The sequence below is a fragment of the Sprattus sprattus genome, assembly GCF_963457725.1.
Source record: "Sprattus sprattus genome assembly, chromosome: 5".
Classification (NCBI taxonomy): Eukaryota; Metazoa; Chordata; class Actinopteri; order Clupeiformes; family Clupeidae; genus Sprattus; species Sprattus sprattus.
The window spans coordinates 7165726-7178513 of NC_137924.1; the positions used below are offsets into that span (position 1 = coordinate 7165726).

Genomic DNA, 12788 nt, shown 5'->3' on the forward strand with positions numbered 1-12788 from the left:
TTGAATGAAGCGTAACGAGACACTAAGGGAGTCTGTGAAGGAAAAAAAGGGAAATAACGGTTGCTGTGTTGAAATTAATTATCTCACATTTATCCTATGCTGAAAACATGTGTGTTTTTGGTCGTAGTGGACGGTTTTCATTTGGCAGTTTAGCTCAGCTGGATTTATAGAATGTTTCTAGCCAGCCTGAAAGACTAAAGATATCAACGCTGTTGTGTTTGTACAGTTGCTAGTTTTTACGATGTGTTTAAGCTGCCAGGCCTCTGCTAGTTTATGAGAAAGAGCCTCTTTCAGAGGAAAACTCAATCCTAGAATACTGTTAAAACACTAAATTCTTGTACGTTCTGCCTCTGGGGCTGTTTGACTGATTGTTTTTCTGTTCTGTGAGCGTAATGTCTGGAACACGTGAAGTGGCATTTAATTGAGAACGCCCCGACAGCATTGAAGACTAGCTCAATATTCTAGAATGCAAAGTCACACAAAAGACCCTAGATATATGAAATGTGGATGAAATGTATTCTGGGTATAGCATGGCACTGGAGTAAAAGAACACCAACAACTAATAGACAACCTTCGCTGGCTTACACTAAATACTTTAACTGATGGCACTGTCTTTAAGAATATTTACCAACAAAGTTTGAGCATGGTACAGGATGCCATTTTCCTTGTGGATAAAGAGTCTTGAGAGGGAAAGTGGTCAATATATATCAGCGCTGTTACGTATATCATGCACAAAGATAACACCTACAAGTTTTACTATAATGTCTAATAAAATATACTTTGACTCTGTCAATTCCTATACAACTTTAGTGACAAACAATACAAAATAAAAAAAGGCATTTACAGCTGTAGAAAAAATATCTGAAAAGTTCTGTGAGAAAATGAAGTGCAATAATGCGAACAATCATCCGTTTCCATGTCCTCCAGATGAGCTTACTACAGCAGTGAGCCATACAAGCACACTGGGTGCTGGGCAGCATTTCACAAGAGAAGTTCATTACACTGTGATTCAAAAACCTAAACACACTTAATGTGAGGTGCAACATTTGGAAATACATACTCTCTCTCTCTCTCTATCTCTCTCTCTTTCTCTCTCTCTCTCTCTCTCTCTCTCTCTCTCTCTCTCTCTCTCTCACACACACACAAACACATACACACAGACACACACACACACACACACACACAGACACACACACACACACAAACAACAAACACACAAACAGTGAACTTGGGGTAGAAAAATAGTACCAAAGACACTACATGTAGCCTACATTCAAATGGATCAGCTTCATCTTTCTGGTGCATTTGTGACATATCAATGACTCACTGTTACTTTTACACATTTGTGTGATCTGAGCATGTATCTATATTGGAGATGGTACTAGTCTAAAATATTGATCTGATTAAAAATGTGTTACTAATCACAAACATCCAGCAGATACATTGTGTTTGGAAAATGCCAATTCATCTCAAATTCAACAGGAGCCATCTAAAAGAACCATTTTTTTGACAGTCAGAAATGTGACATACGTTCATTTTGAGGTATGTTTAAACATGTAATGAGCAGCTAAGCTGAGTACAAAAAAAAAATTGGGAATTGAAATGGTAACAAAAAAGCCAAAAACTACTGAGAAGAACTATCCACATATTTCATGTTGAGCACAGAGAGCGTGTTCACGTGACTGCCACGGAGTTGGGAGTTAGGCACGGCATCACACCAGCGTCTCTGCCATGGAGCTGGGAGTTAGGCACGGCATCACACCAGCGTCTCTGCCACGGAGTTGGGAGTTAGGCACGGCATCACACCAGCGTCTCTGCCATGGAGCTGGGAGTTAGGCACGGCATCACACCAGCGTCTCTGGCAGGGCGTCTGCATTGTCTGATGAGAGCAGCTGCCATATCTGCCACTTGTCCCTCTGCCAGTCTTGCCAGTCTGGGCTGCCACGGCCTCTGTGGGCCTTCAGGGGAACGGGGCGGTCCGAGGCCTCTCTCTGTGGGGGTCGGCGCAGCGCCTGCGTGGGCAGAGAGCCCTTGGGATGGGGGGTGGTGGTGGTGGTGGAGGGTGGTGGAAGGGTGGCGGCACCTCTGTGGAGTCCTGGATAGGGAGGGGGCAGCTTGCAGCACTGCCTGCCTCCAGGCTTGGCCGAGTGTGGAGGTCTGGCAGAGGAGCCTCTATCGCCGGGTGCGATGATATCATCTAAGCTGCTTGATCCTGGTTGGCTGCAAGGCTCTGTGCTGTGCTGCTGTGGTTGGCAGAGCCAGATGCCAGTCTGAGGGCTACTGCTGGTACGCGTGACCGGCGTATGGGTCCGGCACTCCGCCACTCCTGTGGAGGTCTGTGTGCGGCGCACCGGTAGCTTCTGGAGGCCGTGCAGGCTGTCCAACCCCTCCGCTGAGCTGAGGGCACTCTGGGACACGTTCCCGTGTGAGCCTGGGTCAGATTTCACACACCAAACATGTTTAGCCAGCATGAAGCATGAGCGTGACCTTCTGTTCCCAACTTGTGTTTTGCACATTCAAAAGCAAAACAATTCCCCCTTCATTCTGCAAGGTGTTTCACACATTTCACACATGTGATAGGAAGTGCTGCACGTGATGCAATCAAAATGTGCCACTCTGATAGATTAGTGTATTATCATTATTATTAATATTATCTATACTTTTAGTAGGGGTATTGTTGTTATTATCATTCTTATTATTAGTAGTATTATTGTTGTTGTTATTTAAGCACATAGATGACACATGCATCCCATGGTATCTTAGCTAATTAGTTAATTACCTGAGCTGTGGTTCTTTAATCCTGCCCTCACCGAGGCATGCCAGGCTTCCCACACATGTGTCTGTTCATCTTTGTGTTCAGCTGCAAAAGAGGAATGTGTGTCTCTTCAGACAAAAACAAGACAATAACCACATGTTCAGAGTCTCTGAAGAAGAGAATGGCTCCATTAACACAAGTGAGTGAACCTATTCATATATTCAATGCCATAGAAGAATGCTAACTCCTTCAACCCTTTTCTAGAGCAGGCTAACCTGTGCTAGAGGCTGCAGGCAGGCCTATGTGCCCCGGCCGGCCCCTCACGCGCCCCTCCAGAGAGGGCTTGTCTGGCCTGCGGAGGAGGCCGTCTTCACACCGGTCTGGGGACAGCAGTCGCTCAGGGAACACGGGGGAGTTGTTCTCATAGGGGGAGACCTCACCACTGGAGGCGTTGTTGGAGTCGCTCCCGGAGTGCTCCTCGTTCAGGGAGAAAGAGTCATCGTCATCGGACCGGAGCAGCTCAGGGCTTCTGGAGGGGGGGTGGAGGGCATGAGGGTACCACAGTGAGGGACATTACAAACATAGACATTCTTGAACAATAACAACCTTATAATATGAGTTCATACAGTACCAGTCAAAAGTTTGGACACACCTTTCATTTTTGTGAGAAGTGTTTTCTTTACTTTTATTATTTTCTACATTGTAGATCAATACTGAAGACATTTAAACTATGAAAGAACACATATGGAATGATGTACTAAACAAAAAAAGTGCTATTTACCATCTAGAAAATAATACAAGTAAAGAAAACACTTCTCAAAACTTTTGACTGGTACTGTATGAAGAGAAACCATTGCATTACTGTAAAGTCCCTATTACTAAGGACAGTGTTATGCTGTAAACTCATGCCAGTGTGAACTCCATGGGCTTACTGACAGTGGCCACCAGGGGGAGACAACACATGGTGTATCCTGCAGTTTGTGAATGTGTGCACAGAGCATCAGCCTCACTCACTCCCACTGCGATGCCTTCCTCCTCAGCAGGTAGTCCACCACGTCAGGGTCGGTCTCCAGCAGGCTCATCAGCACCTCGTGCTGCAGGTCAGGAGACACCTGCGGGAGCCTTCACAATCAGCCAACACCTCCTGACACACACACCTACACACACACACACACACCTACCCCTCCGCGCTGTAACTGAGCCGAGAGCCAAACCCTTCCACACACACACAACCCCCCTCCACCCCGCTCACGGCTCACGGCTCACTCAGGTGATCCTCTGCAGGCTGGTCATGCTGTGTCCGCTCAGCTGAGTTATTCTCACACACATATCCATTTCACTGGCATGGGACTATTTGGACTAAGCATACGGCTAATACAGCGGAGCTCTAATGCAAACACCAGCAGCACTGATAGCCACTGATAGCCACTGATAGCCACTGATAGCCTCACTAAACAAAGGTTTGGCATCATGGTGAATGTGCGTGACATGTTACACCACATGCTTAGTTAGCAGAAGTGGATGTTGGGACTATTTGGACTAAGCATACGGCTAAAAAAGTGGAGCTTTAATGCAAACAACAGCACTTATAGCCACTGATAGCCTCACTAAACAGAGGTTTTGGCGTCGCGGTGAATGTGCGTGACATGTTACACCACCATGCTTGTTTAGCAGAAGTGGATGTTGGGAGATATCACTGTGGGCTTCCACGAAGGAACTCTCCCTGAAAACCGAGTGCATTCATACCCGCATGGAGCCCAACTTCAGAACAAATAAAACTCTCAAAGCCTGCGGTGGAGAAATAAGGCCGTCTGGAAGCGTTCCAAACAGACATTGCATTTCCTGTAATTCATAAAGCATCAGTCGTCCCTGCTGGAGCTGCACGGGAGGAGACTTGGTGGGATAGATCACAGCACAGACCACAGCAGAGCCACTAGTCCCACAGGCTTTTATGGGCTCAGAGTCAAACTCATTTTTAACAGTCACTCCAGAAGAGCCCTGCTCTTTTCCTCAGAGGAGTGTGTGTGTGTGTGTGTGTGTGTGTGTGTGTGTGTGGGTGTGTAGGTGTGTGTGTGTGTGTGGGTGTGTGTGTGTGTGTGTGTGTGTAGGTGTGTGTGTGTGTGTGTGTGTGTGTGTGTGTGTGTGTGTGTGTGTGTGGGTTTGTGTGTGTGGGTGTGGTTGTGTGTGCGAGTGTGCTCTGCTTCAAACCCATCAGTGCTTCACTAAACTCATGTTTACATTTGATTGGACTCAGCCACTTGGCTAACTTTGCGAATGCCTAAACACGGCGAAGCGCCTTTTTGGAATGTGTATGGAACGGTGACTAAGGCAGTTACGGGCGTCTGTTCACATCTCCTGCAATCTGACTCGCTGTTTTATTTGACACGGTGAACTGTAAACGACAGAACACAGGGCCAGGCCTCGGGACGGGCGCTTATGCCAGTTGCCGTGCCACCAGCGGCGGGCACCTACCGTGAAGAGAGACTCGTACGCGTCGATCATCCTCTGGACGATCCCAATGATGGTGGTGCTCTCCTCGGCCCGGGCAGAACTCTGGACCATGAACTCTTTATCCGAGCTCTTCTGCTTGTGAAGGAGGTTGGGTCCGAAAATGGTGGCCAGGTTGAGAGAAGTCATCTTGTTCCCTGGAATCTAAACATAAAAAAACCCTGCTGTTATGCTAAGTGGACGGATCATCGTGGATGACGCCACGGGGAGAAGCACTGACACAGACGTAAATAGATACTGGAAGCAGCAGGAGAAAGAAGACAGACAGAGAAATGGAGACAGACTGGCATGAACACGGAGACAGAATGAATGCACACTCGCGCGCACACACACACACACACACACACACACACACACACACACACACACACACACACACACACACACACACACACCCACACACACACACACACACACACACACACACACACACCCACACACACACACACACACACACACACACACACCACACACACACACACACACACACACACACACACACACACACACACACACACACACACACTCTTCCAGGATGGGGGTCTGCTAAAGAGCTGGAACTCCTGCCAATAATGGCACCTGTTGACTGAGCCTGATGGGATTAGCTCCGTTTGTTATGGACCGGCACGACATCCTGAGCATTAACAGGATAATGATGCTTAAATTGATCTCATTCTGGCTTCACAACTACAACAAGTCTGAGTCCTCATCAGGCAAAAAAGTTGTTAATCTTTGAAAACTGCAAATGCACTTGTATGACTTGCCGTACCTGTGTCAACATTGGTGAAAATAATACCAATTCATACCAGGCTTTCTCCTAACCATATTCTGTTCTCGGTTACGTATGATCCATACAGTTTGACAGATAGAAGCCTTGGTTTCTCTGCCCCCCAGAGCCAACAGCGCCCCATGCGGGAATCAAACCCATGACCTGTTGTGGGGCGCCAGTGCAAGCACCTGAGACACCGTGTATGATGGTGGGATGGAGGGAGAATGAAGAGCAGGAAAGGAAGAGAGGAGTGGTGGGATGGAGGGAGAATGAAGAGCAGGAAAGGAAGAGAGGAGTGGTGGGATGGAGGGAGAATGAAGGGCAGGAAAGGAAGAGAGGAGTGGTGGGATGGAGGGAGAATGAAGAGCAGGAAAGGAAGAGAGGAGTGGTGGGATGGAGGGAGAATGAAGAGCAGGAGAGGAAGAGAGGAGTGGTGGGATGGAGGGATGGAGGGAGAATGAAGAGCAGGAAAGGAAGAGAGGAGTGGTGGGATGGAGGGAGAATGAAGGGCAGGAAAGGAAGAGAGGAGTGGTGGGATGGAGGGAGAATGAAGAGCAGGAAAGGAAGAGAGGAGTGGTGGGATGGAGGGAGAATGAAGAGCAGGAAAGGAAGAGAGGAGTGGTGGGATGGAGGGAGAATGAAGAGCAGGAGAGGAAGAGAGGAGTGGTGGGATGGAGGGATGGAGGGAGAATGAAGAGCAGGAAAGGAAGAGAGGAGTGGTGGGATGGAGGGAGAATGAAGGGCAGGAAAGGAAGAGAGGAGTGGTGGGATGGAGGGAGAATGAAGAGCAGGAAAGGAAGAGAGGAGTGGTGGGATGGAGGGAGAATGAAGAGCAGGAAAGGAAGAGAGGAGTGGTGGGATGGAGGGAGAATGAAGAGCAGGAGAGGAAGAGAGGAGTGGTGGGATGGAGGGATGGAGGGAGAATGAAGAGCAGGAAAGGAAGAGAGGAGTGGTGGGATGGAGGGAGAATGAAGAGCAGGAAAGGAAGAGAGGAGTGGTGGGATGGAGGGAGAATGAAGAGCAGGAAAGGAAGAGAGGAGTGGTGGGATGGAGGGAGAATGAAGAGCAGGAAAGGAAGAGAGGAGTGGTGGGATGGAGGGAGAATGAAGAGCAGGAAAGGAAGAGAGGAGTGGTGGGATGGAGGGAGAATGAAGGGCAGGAAAGGAAGAGAGGAGTGGTGGGATGGAGGGATGGAGGGAGAATGAAGAGCAGGAAAGGAAGAGAGGAGTGGTGGGATGGAGAAAGTCTAAAAGGCCTCTGTAGAGTGTTAAGTATCATCCATACAGTTTGACAGACAGAAGCTTAGTTTCTCTGCCCCCCAGAGAATGAAATGAATCGAACCCATGACCTTCTTGCTGTGGGGCGCCAGTGCAAGCACCTGAGACACCGTGTATGATCCATAGAGTTTGACAGACAGAGGCTTGGTTTCTGTGCTCACCTCCTGGCCGTCTGCGTCGCGGGTGTCCTCGGCGTGGTGGGCTACGGTGGAGAGGAACTCCAGGAGGCGGTGCAGGGTGTCGCTGTTGCAGGGAGGCAGCAGGTACAGCAGCAGCTGCATGGAGCTACACTGCTCCGCGGGGTCCAGCGCTGCACACATCAGGAGAGGGAGACACACACTCACGTGAACCTTTAGTGTGTGTGTGTATGTGTGTGTGTGTGTGTGTGTGTGTGTGTGTGTGTGTGTGTGTGTGTGTGTGTGTGTGTGTGTGTGTGTGTGTGTGTGAGCTGCACTGCTCCACGGGGTCCAGTGCTGCACACAGCAGGACAGGGAGACACACTCACGTGAACTTTGACCTACACCTCATGTGATTACACACGCTACACATGTGCACACACTGCATGGGTATATGTTAGCATTTTAACTTAGCTTAATGTTTTAGCTTAACTGAATCTGCAACTGTGTTTGACTGTGTCATATAGAGTGTAGATTAAAGATAAGAACATTAGATACTCACACATGCAGTTGATGAATGCTGTATAGAGCTCTTTTTTTAGCTTAACTGAGTCTGCAACTTCAGATCTAATAGTGGGCTATGTGTTTGACTGTGTAATATAGAGTGGACTGGTATAAAGGACTAGATGAGAACGTTAGATACTCACACATGCAGTTGATGAATGCTGTATAGAGCTCTTTGGTTAGCAGTGGGTCAGGCATGTCCCGCAGAAACTCCTTTAGAAGTGCGGCCACATCATGGACACTGTGTTCCTCATCCGGCTGGACCTCCGAGCCCTGGTCAAATTCATCTCTCAGCTACGCACACACACACACACACACACACACACACACACATCAAACGGGGACCAGTACAAAGACAACAGCAAAGAATTCAGCGTCATCACAGCAAACTACCAAACACTTTTAATATCTCTGGTCTCTGCTCATAGAAATTTCTCATACCTGTCGCACTCTTTTCTTTGAACTTCCCACACGGAAAATACCAACTGTCTGCAAACCTGTCGAAAAATGAATATATGGGAAATATGTGATCTATATATGAAATATATAGATATACTGTGTATACAGTACCACTCAAAAGTTTGGACACACCTTTAATTTGTGTTTTTTTTTACTTTTATTATTTTCTACATTGTAGATTACTACAGAAGACATTCAAACTTTGAAAGAACACATATTGAATGATGTACTAAACCAAAAAAAAGTGTTATCTACCATCTAAAAAAATAAAAGTAAAGAAAACACTTCTCAAAAAAATGTAAGGTGTGTCCAAACCTGGTAATGTATATATATATATATTCTCAACAGTCCTGAGAAACACAATTAAGTGAGATAATCATGAGGAAATGGACAAGTCGTGGTGAAAGTGTACCATATTTCTCCAGGTGCTGGCAGCAGGAGTCCACCACCCTGGGCACCTGCCTGTAGATGGGGTTGAGGCTGAGCTTCTTGTCCCTGTGCTTCTCCTTCCTGCTGGGCGTCTCTGCTGGCAGTGAGAGCTGCAAGGCCTCCAGCAGACGAGACTCATTGTCATCCAGGTCCGTGATGCAGTCCACAGACATCCCACCCTGAAGAAGAATAGAATAGAATAGAATAGAAGAATAGAATAGAATAGAATAGAATAGAATAGAATAGAATAGAATAGAATAGAATAGAATAGAATAGAATAGAATAGAACAATAGAAGAGAATAGAATAGAATAATAGAATAAAATAGAATAGAATAAAATAGAATAGAATAGAATAGAATAGAATAGAATAGAATAGAATAGAATAGAATAGAACAATAGAATAGAATAGAATAGAAAAGCCTTTATTGTCATTGTATTTACATACAACGAAATTTGGAGTGCTTCTCCTGTTGGTGTGACGAGGGACAACATATAACACAGCAGCAACATATAACACAACAATATTACATATCTAAAAACGGTAGGAATAGCATAAAAATATATACAAATATTAAGAGTGCAACAAAGCGCCATGGAATATATTAAAGTGTAGAGAGAGATTGGATTAGTCACGTAACTCAGGGAAGCATACTGCAGATTGTGCTCCTCACCGTGTCTTATGTGTAGCTTAAATCTTGAATCTGTTAGACCTTCATTCCTGAGAGCATACATGAGTTATACTGCAATTTTCAATGGAAATCAATATCTTTTATCCCAGTGCCAAAAGTATAGCTTCACATAATCTCAAACAGAAATGCTTTGAGAGGCATTGGGGGTCTCTGGGCTGTGGTAGAGAGTGGGCTCTTCCACCTGGGTTTCATGAGCAGTTGCAGTGCGTTGCCTAGGTAACTGTAATCAGGGCTCAGTTGAAGACATTAACTGTGCACAGTACAAAAGGCCCTCACCTTAGGCAAGAGCAGAGGATTTACTTTGGACTTGGTTGGGGGAAAGCCTAGTTTGGCCCTTTATCCTTCCCTCTACAGAGTTTTGGTGCCCTTTAAACATGCTTCTTGTGAATATGCCTGATGTTAAACAAGTTTCGCCTGAACCCTGCACATTTACGTAAACGTTCTCTTTTTCAGGCGAGAGAACTCAGTCTCTTATCCTTCCCTCAACGAAGTTTTGGTGTCCTTTAAACATGCTTCTTGTGAATATGCCTGATGTTAAACAAGTTTCGCCTGAACCCTGCACATTTACGTAAACGTTCTCTTTTTCAGGCGAGAGACCTCAGTCTCTGCCCCCCTGCCAGGTAGCTGGAGGTTGCTCCTACAGATAACTTGCCTAATGTTAAACAAGTTTCGTCTGAAACATACACATTTAGGTAAAGGTTTTTTTTTCAGGCGAGAGAACTCAGTCTCTGCCCCCCTGCCAGGTATCTGGAGGTTGCTCCTACCCGTCGGCGAGCGCGCGGGGCAGCCTCTGGCGTGCCGGGTGTGGCGCTCTCACTGGGCGTCTCCGAGGTGGAGCTGAGCGACGAGTTGCTGCTGGAGAGCTCCTTGCTGGGCCTCTTGGTGGTGAAGTGCAGGATGGAGGAGACCAGGTCGGAGGCGCCGCTCGTGTCTCGATGCTCCTCGGCTCCGCGGTGGCCGTCGTGCCTCTGCTTGTGCACGCGGTCGTTGGCAATCACCTGCGAGAGCGGCATGCCGAACGCCTGGGGCGCAAACTCTGTGAGGGGGGGAATGAGAGGGAGATAAATGGAGCTGATTAGGAGCAGAGTTGGAGGGAAGGGATGTTTTCAGAGGGATCCTTATCGCTAGCTGAGTGGCATCACTCATCAATCACCTGACGACAGCACCGCCATGATAGTGTCTCAAGGTCCTCAACAGATGAGATTTAATGCAGACACGCTGATCTTAACTATCAGCTTGCCTGGTCGAAAGGAAGACCTCTTCTTCTCTGATATGGTTCAGCACACACAGAAAGACAGAAAGGACTGGGGTTTCTGAGAACTGGCCGGCCGTGATGACTAAGGAACCTCTTCAGATTGTTTTTGTTATTCCGCCGGCTGCCTGGTCGACAGTTGAAACTTGCATTCCATCGTACATTGTTGCAGGGGGCTGGGCGGAGCGATGCTGGGGCTGACCTTTCAGAGGCCATATACTGTATATTGTTGCACACGGCTATGTTAGTATAAACAGCTGAACGTGTCTGCTCCAGTGACTTGGTGTGTGTTTGTGTGTGTGTGTGTGTGTGTGTGTGTGTGTGAGTGTGTGTGTGTGTGTGTGTGCTCCAGTGACTCCACATGGCTTTAGAGAAATGGATCAAAGTCGCTGCGTTCCGCAGTCAGTCCACTGTCTAGCCACAGGGTGAGAAAACATGGCCCAGCTGGAGAAGAACAAAGAGCCACGGGACTCACATCACCATCAAACTCGACTTTTTTCACCAGGATTCAAGAAAGACGACTTTTTTCTTCAATGGACTGAGGAAAATACTAGGCAGTATAATATGTAAGAATGTTTTAATGAGCAAAGTATGGTTTGAAATGTCATGAAATAGTGCCTGACAGAGTGTTCAGGAAGTATCTTGATTTTATCTGAGCTCATAAAATCCTTCACATAATTTGGGGATTAGTAGAGAGCTTAATTGACTTTTGTCAGTTTGGTTTCACTGAAAGGTAAGACAGGTTATCATGAAAATGTTTCCAGGTACTCTGTGTTTCTGTCTCTATCAAAACAAACACATTATGAGGGGATCCTATATGTATGTTTCAGAAGTTGGCCATAGTGAAATTACAAGAAAAATAAACTGTAATAAAGTATAAACTTACTAGGTCTGACATAAGCGTTAAAGATGTGTTGTTGCACTACTATGATGTAGGAGTTGGCCATAGGGAAATTACAAGAAAAATAAACTGTAGTAATAAAGTATAAACTCACTAGGTCTGTATAAGCGTTAAAGATGTGTTGTTGCGCTACTATGATGTAGTTTCAGTAGGCCTGTGTAGTTTAAATGACCCTGTTGCCCTTGAAGTGAACCTAAAGTTGTTGTTGCAGTGGGTGAGTGCGTTTGATGTTACAGTGGCAGAACCGTACCCTTGTCTTTGCTCTTCTCTTTGGCTAATGAATCAAACTTCCTCCTCAGTGACTTTTTGCGCTTCTGACAATCTGAAAAAAAAGAACAAAATAAAAATAAATCAAGGTTATCAGTGACATGAATACAGTAGGAAACAATATTGTGGACAGGACAATTAGTTAGCTGTGATTGGCTGAGTGAACAGGGTGGACAGAACAATTAGCTTGCTGTTGCTATTACTCTAAATGACGCAAAAGGTCCTGAAAGATCCTACCTGGAAAAATATCCAACCATACATTTTGACAATAAATCATGGTACTTATGTAAGTGGGACGTGGAGGTTTCGCTTAATTTATGCCGTACTACGTGACAGATAGCACGACTGCTGGTACACGTACAGTGCCCATTTCTGGCAGTTGTGTACGTGTGCTGACAAGAAGCACGAACGCTTTGGAATATTCCTTAGATCAGTGTCCTTTTCAGTGTTATGCTACCCTCTTCCATGCTTAATCATGAGGGTAGAACGAGTGTGTGTGTGTGTGTGTGTGTGTGTGTGTGTGTGTGTGTGTGGTGGGGATGGGGGTGTGTATGGTGGGTGTGTGTGTGTGTGTGTGTGTGTGTGTGGTGTGTGTGTGTGTGTGTGTGTGTGTGTGTGTGTGTGTGTGTGTGTGTGTGTGTGTGTGTGTGTGTGTGTGTGTGTGTGTGTGTGTGTGTGTGAGTGTTTATGTGTGTGTGGTGGGGGTGTAAGTGTCTCTCACTCATTAACATGGCTGTAGGGAGGTGCAGGGAGTCACACACAAGCAGATATGGGAGAGAGGGTTGTGACAGAACAGGGCAG

The 12788-nt window shown here is 46.5% G+C and overlaps 1 protein-coding gene across 1 annotated transcript in view; it reads right to left on the bottom strand.

Annotated features, from left to right (window-relative positions):
- Positions 1-1844: 1844 nt before the first annotated feature.
- LOC308365069 (rho GTPase-activating protein 6) overlaps positions 1845-12788 on the bottom strand; it is a gene marked incomplete at both ends in the record, with an annotated part of 32162 nt that continues 21218 nt past the window's right edge. The window contains 11 exons of the mRNA XM_080838395.1: positions 1845-2431; positions 2780-2860; positions 3031-3284; positions 3770-3867; positions 5228-5407; positions 7471-7619; positions 8133-8283; positions 8431-8486; positions 8861-9056; positions 10332-10603; positions 11971-12042. Of these exons, the coding sequence (XP_080694521.1) occupies positions 1845-2431; positions 2780-2860; positions 3031-3284; positions 3770-3867; positions 5228-5407; positions 7471-7619; positions 8133-8283; positions 8431-8486; positions 8861-9056; positions 10332-10603; positions 11971-12042 (2096 nt within the window). The remainder of the gene's footprint in view (positions 2432-2779; positions 2861-3030; positions 3285-3769; positions 3868-5227; positions 5408-7470; positions 7620-8132; positions 8284-8430; positions 8487-8860; positions 9057-10331; positions 10604-11970; positions 12043-12788) is intronic.